The sequence below is a fragment of the Dendrobates tinctorius genome, unplaced genomic scaffold (genome assembly GCF_039654945.1).
Source record: "Dendrobates tinctorius isolate UK_male_01 unplaced genomic scaffold, ASM3965494v1 ptg000028l, whole genome shotgun sequence".
In the NCBI taxonomy this organism is placed as follows: Eukaryota; Metazoa; Chordata; class Amphibia; order Anura; family Dendrobatidae; genus Dendrobates; species Dendrobates tinctorius.
In genome coordinates, this window is record NW_027361696.1 from 70,701,042 (window position 1) to 70,716,175 (window position 15,134).

The following is a 15,134-nucleotide window of genomic DNA, read 5'->3' on the forward strand; positions in this document are numbered from 1 at the left end:
GGGAGGAGCTGGAGGCAGACACAGATGTTAACTGCAAGTTTTCTTGAAATGACAGTTAAATAGTTAAAAAAGTTTAAAGTGTAACTATTGATCAAGATGACAGTTGATGCTTATAAGATTCTGTGGAGAGAAAAGTGATAGGAGGAGGGAGAAGCTACAGACAGACAAATACATTCTACTGCAAGTTTTCCTAAAATGACAGTTACACAGTTCTAAAAAAGTTTAAAGTGTAAAGGCCTCATCACACATAGCGATCTCGCTAGCAAGATCACTGCTGAGTCACAAGTTTTGTGACACAACTGCGATCTCACCAGCGAGATCGCTGTGTGTGACAACGATCAGCGACCGGCCCCCCTGCCGGTATCGCTGATCACTGTAGGAAAGCCCTGGACTTTTCTTTGGTCGCTGGTCTCCCGCTGGCCAGCACGCATCGCTGCGTGTGACAGGCGGGAGACCAGCGATCAGCTGGTAACTAACGTACACATCGGGTATTCAAGGGACGTGCGTCCCTTAGAAACCCGATGTGTACGTTAGTTACCAGCGCGCTGATGCAGGGAGCTGGTAACTAACGTACACATCGGGTATCTAAGGGACGCACGTCCCTTGGATACCCGATGTGTATGTTAGTTACCAGCTCCCTGCATCAGCGCGCTGGTAACTAACGAACACAGCGACGCCGCGCGCTCGGCGTCGCTGTGCTGAACGCTGGTGAAGCTGTCTGTTTGACAGCTCACCAGTGATCACATAACGACTTACCAGCGATCCTGACACCTTGATATCATTGTCGGGATCGTTGGTGAGTCGTTATGTGTGATGGGGCCTTAACTGTCATTTCAGAAGACAGTTAGTGCTTATAACATTTTATGGAGAGGGAAGTGATAGGAGGAGCTTGAAACCGATACAGACATTCTACTGCAAGTAATCCAGAAATGACAGTTACTCTTAAGTAAAAGTTTAAAAATGTAACTGTCGTTTCAGGAGAACTTACAGCAGAATGTGCCTGTTCTACCTCCTCCCTCCACCTACTACTTTCCCTCCCCAAAGAATCTTATAAGCACCAACTGCCATCTCCTATCTTGGTAATGCCAAAATCTGCCTTCACTAAATACAGATTTTACCTCTGACTACAGAATTTACAAAGTGAAAGATCAGTCCTGAAGGAAAAAGAAGCAGATTTCTCTGATAAGATATATTACAAAAGTTACTTGTGCACAATTAATTTAGAGGGCAAAAAAAAATGAGCGCTACACTTTTATAATACTTCATAATTTAAGAAGGTGGCTAAAACAGTGTTAGAAATCAGCAAGAAGTGGACTTAAATTGGTGGTATGATAATTTGAAATGGATAAGTAATGCCGCACTCCCTGACCACTGTCATGTATGACATGATTCTGAGTAATGAGGTTCTGTTGGACCTATATAGTGGTATGTGATGTTGTATACTATTGTTTGTATTTCACCTGACCACATTTTTTTGTCTGCTGCCCATCCTGACCTCTGTTTGTCTACTGAACTTTGTCTCGCCTGACCTTATTGCTTGCTGTATTTTTTCGCTATTTTTATATGGACTGTTTTGGTAATATGGCAGCTTTCTCAATACTTCTGTTTTCTCCAGCAACTATGATGTAGGATATTGTTACCTACATAGGTGGGATGGTGTGCCCATCGCTCAAGGTTTTCATTAGCTCCTATTAATTAGAAAATCCATGCATGAATTGCTACCTCGGCACAAAAAACAAGACCTCAATTTTAGATCAGCCTGGCGGTCAGGGATCAAATTTGTACCACCTTCCAGTGATTTGGACAACTCCTAAATTGAATTATAATTGGGGAATAATCATTCCTTATTATATGCACCCAACAAAAATTCCCATGAAATGGACAAGACGTAAAGGTGTAAATTATTTGTGGTCTCTGTTTGTCTGCAGCTCTGATGTCACATTGCTGCAGACAATCAGTGAACTCAGCGGCTCGAACAGAGAGGATGAGTAATATCCAGATTTTTTTTAACAGCTTCCGCAGCTTATTACAGAAGGTTTTCTGAAAGGGGATACCCCTTTATGGGGTGCTTATCTTTTATGATATGTAAATTATCATCATACCCCTGATGCTGCAGAACATCTTTTAAAAGGCGGAGAAGATTTATGTCAAATGCTGTTTGAATTACATAAAGCTGCTCGGGGGCGGTCCTTTCTATATACAAGGAGGTGGCAGAAGGGAAAGGAGAACCAAGAATGAGAAATATCCAGGAAAAAGGGGAAACAACTAGGAATGGAGGGAGGAATTACATAAATCTCATTGGGGGCGACCTTCTCTGTACACAAAGAGGGGTCATAAAGGAAAGGAGAACCAAGATTGAGAAAACAGCCATGATGAAGTGGGTCACAGCTAGAAAAAGTGACAGCAATAAAGACAGTGCAGTTATGTTGTGATATGTCTTCCTTTTTCAGTATCTGCAGTGCCATGCACCTGCTGCTGCACAGCATCTTTTAAAAGATGGAGAAGGTTTATGTTAAATAGTGTTTGAATTACATAAAGCTCCTCGGGGCGGTCCTCTCTGTATACAAAGAGGTGGCAGAAGGGAAAAGAAAACCAAGAATGATAAACAACCAGCAAGAAGGGGGAAACAACTAGTAATAGTGAGAGCAATCCAGACAGTGCAGATACATAGTGATATGTCCTTGTTCTCCAGTATCTGAAGAGTCATGCACCTCCTACTGCAGAACATCTTTAAAAAGGGGAGGAAATTTATGTCAAATGCTCTTTGAATTACATAAAGCTCCTCGGGGGCGGTCCTCTCTGTATACAAAGAGGTGGTAGAAGGCAAAGGAGAACCAAGAATGAGAAACATCCAGGAAGAAGTGGAAACAACTAGGAATAGTGGGTAGAATTCAGAGAGTGCAGTCTTATGGTGATATGTTCTGCATCTGCAGAGTCTGGGGGCATAATGCAAAATTTGTCACAGTACCTCAACTATAGTCTCCTTAAAGATTGGGCATTCTCAGCCTTCAGGACCCAGATGCAACCAGGGAATGTGCGACCCATACAGTTGTGCCAGTGACTTTCCCATCGTAGGTTTGACATATGCATGAATTAACAGTGTTGGATGATAAGTCACCAATACTTCACAGCAGAGGTTTTGTCTGTATATTAATATATGTGTCATCCCACTACAATTTTTGACTTTTTTAGTCCCTACACCTTGAGTAATACTGTGACACCTACAGACAATTCACTTAAAAATGACCTCCCTGAGTTACAAGTGATGCTAATAAAACCTTAGCCAAGGTTTCAACAGGACAAGATGTCTTTATCTAAAATAGCTGTCACTAGTCTTGCAAGTGTGTCTCCGCCCTGAAATGTCAGGAAGGTTTATTAAGGTAGCCATTGACAGAAGGATTTAGCGCCAATAAGCATTCCTGTTTTCAATCATTTCTTTGTAAACTCTTGCAAGGCAATAACCACTGGCGAACAGTGACACAATCACTATACTTTTTTTTACAGTAGCTAAACTTTCATTTTTTTCAGAATTTTGTCCAGCATGGAAAGTCATAAAACTCTGCAAATCACTTTATTGGGTGATTTTCCTTCATTCCTGTAATTTTTTTGGCACATAATTGGCTTTGCTTTTCCCTGCCTTCAAATGCATTGATATCAGAACTTCCTCATTTGGAGTACAGATGATGGCAGTGATGGGTCAGCTCAGCACTTGTCTCGCTAATTCTGGGGAGAAGCTGCTGCAGGAGATTTTTCTAATAAGCAGAACACTCAGAGGAGGAGGTAGGTGTGGACCCATCACTGCCATCATCTGTACTCCAAATGAGAACATTCTGATATCAATGTAGATGAAAGCAGGGAAATAGACTATGTAAAAATTCAGGGTTTGGAATGCCACTTATATGCTTGTTTTACAGGAATGGAAACAAATTCCCTAATATAGTGATTTGAAAAGTCTCAAATCTTTCCATGTTGGCCAAAACTCTAAAAATAAAATACTTTTTAAAATATTATTATAAAATAGACAAGTAATATCACCTTATAGCGCCCATACAATACCATTGAACACTTACCAAACAGTGTTCATACACCAGCAGAATATTTTCCTGACATACACTACAATAGTGGAGGAATAAGGAATTTACTTTTTCATACTCTTTTTGATCATACACCCGTAGAGTATTTTTGTGACGTGCACTACAAGGGTGGAGGACTAAGGAATTGACTTTTTTGTACTCCTTTTGATCATACACTCATAGAGTATTTTTCTGTCATGCACTACAATGGTGGAGGACTAAAGAATTGACTTTTTTTTATACTCGTTTTGATCATACACTCGTAGAGTATTTTTGTGATGTGCACTATAATGGTGGAAGACAAAGGAATTTACTTTTTTGTCCTCCTTTTTCACCATGCTTAATACTGGGGATTTGGAGTAATCAAACTACTGGGATGGACTACTACAACCTTCAATGATTGCTTGTAATCTAGCAGCCATTGTTCAATTACCCTGCAGCGCCACCACAGAGGAAATTGACCATTACATGGTGCTCATTGGAATAAATGGGCTGTCTGTTCAATCAGCTATTACAAGGAGTCCTCCAGACATAATATTCCAGCCTAATGGTGTATTTCACAATTAATTTTTTCAAGCCCTGAAAGAAGCATTTTTTTTTTCCTGGAAAATCACTGAACTGCAATGTCGAAAACATACTATTGTAAATAACTATTTTCCATTCTGTCCCTCCATTATAATTTTAAAGCAAAGAAAATAAACATTTTGGATACATTCTATAACTAATTAATTAAATTCATTACATTTCTTAAATTAATTAATTAAATTCATTAAAAATTATAAATTTTATTTTTCTAATTTACTGTTACCGGTATATAACAATCTGTAAATACATGAATAAATAAGTCTTATTATAGGTTCTTAATTTGTAGGCTACCTCTTTTTATAACATTATTTTGCCTTTGCAACAAGAAGGGATGAGAGAAGGGATCGATATGATCAGAGCTTGACGTCTAACGGGTGTGCGCACCTTTTTCTTGGTTTATCCTTGTACTCAATGGGTTGGATTCATTTTTTTTTTAAGTCACTTTTTTTTTTTCTTGTGGTATTCATTGACATTTTTTGTGAATTTTGTGCAAAATCTTTATAAAAAAAATATTCCTAAGGAGTTCATCCAGGCATTAATCAAAGTAGAGGGAACTTGGAAAGTGACAGAACTCTTGGATTTCAGCGAAGTTCTCAAGAAAAGTAAATTCCTGGAAAAATGTCTCTTTCAGGCAGGTCCTGTCCAAAAACCATTAACTAAGCACTTAAAAGAATGAACAGTGCATGTATATGTTAAAAACAGAAATACATGTTTGTCTGTTGTCTTTGGAGCATTTCTTCAGGTTTCCAAAGACGCCAAGAAGTTAAAAGAAGTGACCCAACCATTCTTTAGGTATCCTCTTCTCTGAGGATGCTCTGTACTTCATAATAGAAGTCGAAAGGCAGGCTCAAAAGATGCACGGATGTGTTTTTTTGTGTTTTTCCAAAGTTTTTGCTTGAACACTTTCTTCACTGATGAATAGAGTTTAAAAAAAAAATTACCAGAAATGCCAGTAAAAAGGCTGTCACAAAATTGCTGGAATAGTGCCTAAAAAACGTTAAAAAAAACATTGAAAAAACAATGGCCAAACAGATGCTGTAGGAATAAACTCAATACCATTTCCTGAAGTTTGTTTCTCTTAAAAAAAATTTGGCAACTTCATCCGCCTTAAAAGAGAAATAGGAGCCAATTCACCAAGACTGGCGTACAACAGAATTGCGCTACGCTAATCTTACTGAAATAGGTGTCAAATTCAGTAAGAGGTGCACCCCACTTGAATTCGGTGCTTTTTTAAGTGGTGTGCTAGAAATGCTATTCCAGTCATGGACTGGAGTAGCATTTCTGCAGAATGAAGAGCTGTCACTTTGAAAAAAAAATGACGTTGAGAGAGTCCTATCCCACCCCATTTCATGAATCAAAGCATCTAACTCCTTCATGCCCCACTAGAAAATCGCTGGTGTTGATAAATCAGGACCAATGTGTGCACATACCCTTTGGCAGCTGGGCAATGGAACATCAGAAGTTTCCAAGCTGTAGGACACCAGATAGACATATTTACACTAAGGAATTCTGGACATCGGATTCGACCAGTGACTATTACGCATTTACTTCATAAAGGATATCCAATTAAAGTTTTTCAATGGTTAAATTTTTTGCTCATATCATAAATCGAAAATATTACTATGTATACAGGTTTATTGACTCATTTGTTTGGAAGGAATACCTCATCTCTAAAGTTGTAAAGGTTATGCCCTAATGTGACCCATGTTATTAACACGAGTGGCCAGAGCATTTGAGGTCAATGGTAGAACTGAATTATGAAGCCCTCTTAAGCTTGATGATGTTTTTTTAAGCCGTAAAACGTCTCACTTCCAAATGTTCATGACCCCTAAAACACCAAATTACATGTCTGTTTGCCCAGCAATATTTATTTGAAGCTCAAGGCACCTTGCCGTCAAGAATTACCAACTTGTGTTTCATTTTACGCTAGTCATCATCAATCAGACGGGGTTCGTTTTCACATCTGAAGATACTTCGGCAGGTTCTGAACTCCGAGTTATAGGACATGTAACCTTTAATTAACAGTTGGTGCAGAACTTTTTTTGTAATGGAATATTGTGCTAACTTGATCGATGCAGGTTCATTGCTATTCTTCTCATTGATCTTTAACACTACTGCTTTGTTCCTTACTTAAACTCACCCTTTATTTTGTAAATCTTGATTTAGTAAGGTTGGGAGATCCTCATAACCAGTATGAGAGCCAAAAGGCACATTCAGACATCAGTTTTTCAAGTAGGAGTTCTATCTATGTTTTTTGCGGATAAAACTCGTACCTATCACAGTCTATACAGCTGGTCACATATCCATGTATTTTTGCAGACCGAGAGGACCACATAAAAGCATGCAGAGTTGCCCGATTTTGATCCGAGTGTTGGGTTCAAACTCGCCAATGCAAAAATTGGACAGCACGCAGATGCCATCTATGTTCTGTCCTTTTTTTACTGACTGTTGAAAGAAGAAGTTTGAGAAACCGCCATCTTTTTTTCATACAATAAAAACTGATGGAACACAGGGACCAAACTTTGGTGAAAATCAGATCAAAAATGTTGATAAAACTTTTTTTTGGTCAACAAAAATCACTGAGGTCTGAATGAGTCCTTAATTCATGCTGGCTGTCGCGGTTCTTCGACTTGGCCATACATGTTCAATAACTGGACAAAGGACAAATAATTCTACTGGTTTTTAAGAAAGATCACGTGTGGATAAAAGATTTTTTGTCCAACTAGTGGACTGAAAAATGAAAACTCGGCCAACTTTGTTCAAGACGATAGACGAACATTTGGAAAGTTTGAATCATCCACTTTGGCCACTTTTTAATATTTTTATGATATGATATCCTGGGTTTCTAAGATTTATTTGAAGGTATAGGATACCATGAGTGACTGCACCTTCCAGGTCATGATGAATCTTGATTGTTCCTCTTTCACCACTTGGAGCTGACAGCCTTATTGGTGTTCAGTTTCGATGGGGAGAGAATTAGTTTTTCAGGTCCGTCTTATAAGATTAATTCTACTATCATTTACTTGTTTGTTTGTTTAGATCTTTGTTGACATGAATTTTAGTAAATTCTGGCATTACTTATGAAATAACAATTCTTTCTTAGAATTTCTTAGAACATTTTCTTGCGAAGTTCATTTCTTACGTCTTTTTAAATGTTTTAATAAAATGACAACTGGACGTTACCATTGGACCCTGTAGTGTAGTGGCATGGCCAATTATAAGGGATAAGGTACACCCAGTTGTCAATTCATTAAAAGGTGTTTCACCATCTGGAACGTTGATAAGATATGCAATAAATGTTCGATAAATGTGGGTTCTACCACAGTGACCCACAATTATCCTGCACCCTGTCAAAAATTAAGTGTCTTTGCACAAGTTGGCTTATTTTATTTTGGGAATAATGTAGTCCAGAAAGAATCTTATACAGGGTCTCAGGCAATTGCATAAAACAAATAAACCACCAGGACCAAATATCACAATAAAACAAACTTTATTGGTATACAGTAAAAAAAAAACAAATAGAAAAAATGTATATAAAAACACGACATGTAGTCCACACAATGTAAAGGAGAAAAAGGGTTGAGGTAGGGCAAATCAAGAACCCCAGAAATAACAGAGTTAGGAATGACTTACATTAATGTATTTGGCATTTATATGGTATAAAGGGTGGCACGGTGGCTTAAACAACAGAAGCAATGGACCTAGGGGCAGCATGGTGGCTTAGTGGCTAGCACTGCAGCCTTGCAGCGCTGGGGTCCTGGGTTCAAATTCCACCAAGCACAACATCTGCAAGGACTTTGTATGTTCTCCCCATGTTTGTGTGGGTTTCCTCTGGGTTTTCCAGTTTCCTCCCACATTCCAAAGACATACTGATATGGAACTTAGATTGTGAGCCCCATTGGGGACAGTGCCAATAATGTCTGTAATGCGCTGTGGAATTAATAGCACCATGTAAAAGAATAAAATAAATATTCCAAAAATAATAGCAAAATTACACTTTTTTTGCTGTTTTGACACAATTTAAATTGTTTTCCCACTTTCCATTGCATCATATACAGTAATAAAATGAATAGTACCATTCAAAAGTACAACTCGTCCCGCAAAAAAACAAGCCCTCATACGGCTATGTTGATGGAAAAATAAAAATGTTGTGGCTCTTTGAAAAAAGAGAAGAAAAAGCGAAAGTGCAAAAATGAAAATTTGCCCAATCCTTAAAGCGAACCTGTCAGCGGTTTTGGCCGATATAAGATACGGCCACTGCCTTTCAGAGCATATCTACAGCATTCTATAATGCTGTAGGTAAGCCCCTCATCCAACCTGCAAGAGAAGAAAAATAAGTTTTATTATACTCACCTGCAGGGCGTCTGGTCTGATGGGTGTCGCAGGTCCGTGTCCGGCGCCTCCCATCTTCTTATGATTGCCGCCCTCCTGCTTGCTTCATGGCTCCCCGGCATCGCGCTCCTGTGCAGGCGTACTTATCTGCCCTGTTAAGGGCAGACCAAAGTACTGCAGTGCACAGGGGCCGGGAAAGGTCAGATAGGCCCATCGCCTGCACACTGCAGTACTTTGCTCTGCCCTCCACAGGGCAGATAAGTACGTCTGAGCAGGAGTGCGATGCCGAGGAGCCTGTAAAGCAAGCAGGAGGGCGGCATCGCAAGAAGATGGGAGGCATCGGACCTGGACATGCAACACCCTATGGACCAGACCGCCCCCCGGGTGAGTATAATAAAAGTTATTTTTCTTATCTTGCAGGTCAGATCGGGGGCTTATCTACAGCATAATATAATGCTGTAGATAAGCCCTGAAAGGCAGTGGTCGTATCTTTTATTGGCCAAACCTGGTGACAGGTTCCCTTTAAGGGTTTTATAGTCCATGGTGGCAGCCATATTAAAGAAAACACATATGTAGTGAAACCATATACATATAGCACAGAGTCAGATATAATAATGCCAACCTGAGGTAAGGGGAATATATATGTCATGTTTTATATATATTTTTTTACTGTGTACCAATAAAGTTTATTATGTTTTAGGCTGATATTTGGTTGTAATAATGCTTTTTTTAGTGGGTTACTTAATTTCTATTTGAGCCATATATGTCCCAAATGGGATAACCACTTTAAAATGTTTGATCTATATATTGTAAATGTCCTAAAAATGTTTTTTTTTGTTTCCTTATGTTGCAGGTACAGCCATCTCACAGGGGTAATTTCACACACAGCTTTAAAGAGAAAAGTCCATTTGAGGATCCCTTCTTTATTGTGGAAACCATATGCATCTGTTGGTTCTCCTTTGAGCTCTCTGTACGTTTCATTGCTTCTCCCAGCAAGGCGGCCTTCTTCAAGGATATCATGAATATTATTGACTTTGTGGCTATAATACCATACTTTGTTGCACTAGGCACAGAACTAGCTCGCAACAAAGGTGTGGGCCAACCAGCCATGTCATTGGCCATTCTCAGGGTAATCCGTTTGGTGAGAGTCTTCCGTATCTTTAAGCTGTCTCGCCACTCCAAGGGATTACAGATTTTGGGACAGACACTGAAAGCAAGTATGCGAGAACTTGGGCTTCTTATATTCTTTCTGTTTATTGGAGTTATCCTCTTCTCCAGTTCTGTATACTTTGCAGAAGCAGATCACGAAGACACCAAGTTTACCAGCATCCCGGAAGCCTTCTGGTGGGCTGTGGTCACAATGACAACTGTTGGCTACGGAGATATGTCTCCTGAGACTGTTGGTGGTAAATTGGTGGGCTCACTCTGTGCCATTGCTGGTGTGTTGACCATCTCTCTTCCTGTGCCTGTCATTGTATCCAACTTCAGTTATTTCTACCATCGTGAGACAGAGTGCTCAGATATGGGCCAGTATAATCATGTTGGTTCATGTCCTAATGGTCCACCCCATACTCCAAAGACGGTGGGGAAGGATAAGAGTCCCATATTGGATAAATTTAAGAATTTATATAGCAATTCTAAGGCAGAATACCTGGATGGACTGGGCCCCCTGGATGATAACAAAAGAAATTCTGGACAGTCACATACAATAACTGAAGTGTGATTTCTGCTATGGTGGCTTCTTCCCAACTAGCATCAAATCATCTTCATCATTACCCTCATCATCATTTCATTTTGGAGTCTTAAATGAAGAGTATTGGTGTCCAATCAGTTTGAGAAATATGAATAGTACCATGCTGAATTTTTTTAAATACTTGGCTTATTTTAAATTAGGAAGAATTTTGAAAGTTTACTAATGGCTTTTTGGTGATCTTAAGGTAGACAAGGTTTCCACTGATTTTGCTGATGAAGTGTTACCACTATAAGACACAGAATTGAGGTTGACATGAAATGAAATATGTGAATTTTTGAAAAAAACAAACACATAACACAAGCATTCTAGTGAAGATTATTGAATTGCCAAATTTACCGCATACTCTTGGCCAAAGGAAGGTCCTTCTCCAAAGTCGAAGAGCGAAGAAGATGACAATTATGACTTTCTGCGCTATTATGAGCTCAGGGAAACAGATTGTGAGATCAGGCTTTAAAAATGGCAACTGAATCAATTCACAAAAATGACAACAAAGGTTTCTGAGGGCAAAGGAGCAAAATGTGCAACATGATACTGAATATCACGTGCTATAATAACATGACCCCTAAAGACTGGAAAAATGTGGGGCTCACCTAGAAAAGAACTGGAGAATGTATGTTTGTGAAATTTATTTAATTCAGTTTAACAGCCTTTGGGTTTACAAAAATTCTCGTTTTATATATATATATATATATATACACACACACACACACACACACACACACACACACACACACACACACACACATATATATATATACAGTATATAGAAGAAAAAATTAAAAAACAGCACAAAAAACAGTCATGTCATCTGGTGCAAAAGCCTTCTAGGTACTGTATATACCAAACCTTCCATATATATCTTCAAAAAATGAAAGCAGCACACCATAATAAAGTGAATTTGTGTGCAGGTTAATTGCCCATTCTGCAATGTTTCAGTTCTAAAGATGTGGACCTTTTTCAAGTCCTTCATTTTTGGAAGCTATACATATATATAAAACGAATAGTTTTTAACATAATGATGAGGTATAAATTTCCACCTCCCCAAATATTTGAGCTTTTCCTCAGTGCATCACTTCTTATGACACCTTAGTTTTAATATGTAGCCTCTATGTTCCCCTGAAGCCCAAAAATGTAAAATGCAGTTGTCCGTAACATTACATTGATCCCATGTTAATCACACAGGGTTTTAGATAGTTGACGAATAAGGATTTGTTTCGGGCAGTCCTCAGATGCGTAACTTAAAGCTCCTGGGCTAACCCAAATGTCCACAAAAGGGCTATTTATAATACAAAGGCGACTTTGATCCCCTCACTCCACAAAGGGTTCAGGTTTGGTGGCTGCAAAGTATACCTCCTTGGTCTGTCCCTGTCCTTTCCTGCAACGTTGCGGAAATCTGTTCACATTTGCACTCCTGTGGCTCACATTGCACAAACAAATGGTTCACAGTCTGAAGGACCACTTCCACTCACCACCTTTATATACACATAAGGATAAAAAGTTCTCTAAAATGGAACAGTTCTGGTCCACTAGTACCTGAAGTCTTCTAGCACAGGCTAGCAAAAATACCAATTTTGGTCTCGATACACCTAGGTATATATAAGGCATAACTCCCTAGTGCAGCAGACCTCAAGCTTAGATACTCAAGAGGTTATTTATTATAAAATACTAGCTAATTATGATAAAAAAAATGTGCGTTATATAAAAGTATAGAGTTCTAGTGAAAATACAGACTTATTTCTGACACTTGGTTTCGCTTTCACAGCTTCTTCTGGGGCTTGTCTTGGTTATTTAGACTATCACCATTTGTGAGATGTGGGCCACAGGAGTATGAATGTGATCTGATTACTCATTTAAGGAACTGTGGACTTTTCTTTTTCTCTTCTGTTGGTGCCCAATAGTAATTTTTGGCTTGTAAGACTCTCCCGCTTAATATCGATATTGGAGAAATCTGTTGCACTAGCAGTTTTTTTTCTATGTTCAATATAACACATATCTTTCAGCTCCTGCGCCCAATTGTAAAAAAAAAAGCTGTGGTCTGATTGGGACAGAAATGCACAGTAGGGCAATACTACAAGAGGAATAAGAGAGAGTGAGAGTGATAGTAATGCTCGCCTGGAAATAGGGTTGTGTAAGGGCACAACATCTATAAGAGCCTAAGTATTAGCAGTTGCAGCCCTGTGGTTGGAGGAGAAATTCTTCTGGATAGCAATTCACTTTAATGGCGATATCAAGGTACCTTGGCTGTATGGGTGGGAAGAAAGAAGCCTCGATGGTATACAATTAACACGTTTTGGCGCTGGACTAACATTTGTTTTTAACCTGAAGAAGGTGCCAATTCGATACCGACTTTTTACCTTGAAAAAGGCATTACTCCGGCAATGAAATGCGTTGGTGTGAATTGAAACCTTAATTGTATACCATTGAGGCTTCTCATTTACTGCAAGTGCAGCCCAGGTACCATGATATCTCCACTAAAGTCTAATGCAAAAAATAAAGGACAATAGATATTTTGGGGAATGTTCTTTCATGGAAAGATCATTTGTAGGTAAAAGATCTTTCGAAGAAAAAAATGATCTTTCGCCCCATTTTTGGAATATTTCTGGCAATAATGGTGCGTTCTTGGTTGCTTTAAAACACTCATTCATTGTTTAATTTCCAAAATACTCATTTATTACCTGGAACAATATTAACATGGGACTCTAGCGTACATCCTAGAAAAGGTCTAACCGGTAGAGTAAAGTGACAAAAACATAAACTTCACCCAACGCATCGGCCACCAATCTGGCTTGTCTTCTCGTAGACCAGACGTAACCTAGACCAGAGTATTCTGGACAAATATTGAACATCCTCACTTCCAAGTTGTAATATAAGAAATGAACCGGAGGGGGTGTTTTATTATTTCCATCACTACCTCTTTGAGAAGTTTCCGATGGCAATCAGGTCATGGTCATTACAAACTCACGAGAGGACTATAATTGGATCAATCATCCAACCAAACTAAAGACGTGACAGTAGAAACAGCATACTTGTGTTTTAATGAGCCTTTCACTCCAACAAGACCGTAAATGAGGCTGAAGAGTTCTTCTTGGTGGGGTGGAAGGTTGTGTGATGTGAAGCCTTGATGACAGGTAGGAAAATACAACATCTATGCATTCAGAGCATTCAAAGAAGGTGGACAATGACTTCTGCTTAAGAGTGTGAACTATTAAAGCTGGCATGGCTTTAGAATTTCTTGTATCTCTTTCAAACCGCATTACTTCTATTTGGGAAGGCGCAAAGGTGATGTTTTGAGTGCTTTTTTTTGCATATGTAATTTGTATTAACAAAGAGATGATACTATGCAAATTGTTTACACAGGACTACTATATGAAAGTGCCAAAGGTACACTGGCCAGTGACAAGGGCCACTTCTTAATACAGTACATGTAAGCACAATGTCATCTTGGAAAATTTATATTTATCTAATAATAAACCATTTATTTATTGCAACGAGTTTTATTCCTTATTTGTGCTTTTGTGTTTACTTTTTTGTATTTTAGATTTGAAGATTTTTCTCATCATGATAAAAGGTTAAAATTGCAAAACAAGTTTGCCATTTACTTGTTATTAAAAATTCTCTCTGCTCTCCAGAACAGAAATTTTTACTTTTATTATTTACAGCTCATTGCCAAAATTACCGACCATCTCTGCCAATCTATCAGTGGTAATCGTTTTCCTAGGTAAGTATTGCAGTGCTTACAAGCTCTGTTTTATAGAGCTTGGAAGATCTGCACTGAAGCCTGCTGAATTGCTTGATCCAGGCTCCTTCGGTGTCTCTGTGCTCTTCCGATGCTGCAGAGGCAAAGCTGTCTCAGTTTGCAGCATTGGAAAATGCACAGTGCTGCGGGACAAAATTGCCTCTGCTTGCAGCATTGGAGAGCTCACAGTTTGCTGCTACACAGATAAAACTGCTTTTCTTGCTGCATGGGAGAAAGCAAAATAAGTGGCTGCAGAGGTAAACTTGGCTTGGTTGCAGTATTCAAGAATGCACAGTTCAGTGCTGCAGAAGTAAAGCTGCCTCTGCTTGCAACAATGGAAAATGCACAGTTCTGTGCTGCAGAAAAAAAGCTGTGTTTGTTTGCTGAATTGGAGAAGCACCGTTCTGTGTTGCAAAACCAAGCTGCCTCTTCTTACAGAATAGGAGAGGTGTTGCAAAGGTAAAGTTGCCTTGCTTGCAACAAAGCAGAGCACACAGTGCAGTTCTGCAGAAGTGAAGCTGCCTCTGCTTGCAACATTGGAGAATGCACAGTTCTGTGTTGCAGAGCAAAGCTGCCTCTTCTTGCAGCATAGGAAAGTGTACAGTTGGGTGCTGCAAAGGTAAAGCTGCCTCAGCTTGTAGCAATGGAGAGTGCA

The 15,134-nt window shown here is 39.2% G+C and overlaps 1 protein-coding gene across 1 annotated transcript in view; it reads left to right on the forward strand.

The window, feature by feature from the left end:
- LOC141085531 (potassium voltage-gated channel subfamily A member 7-like) overlaps nucleotides 1–14,231 on the forward strand; it is a 74,830-nt gene extending 60,599 nt beyond the window's left edge. Inside the window, exon 2 of the mRNA XM_073570957.1 lies at nucleotides 9,844–14,231. Coding sequence (XP_073427058.1) covers nucleotides 9,844–10,713 — 870 coding nt within the window. The 3' untranslated portion in view covers nucleotides 10,714–14,231. The remainder of the gene's footprint in view (nucleotides 1–9,843) is intronic.
- The last annotated feature ends 903 nt before the right edge of the window (nucleotides 14,232–15,134 follow it).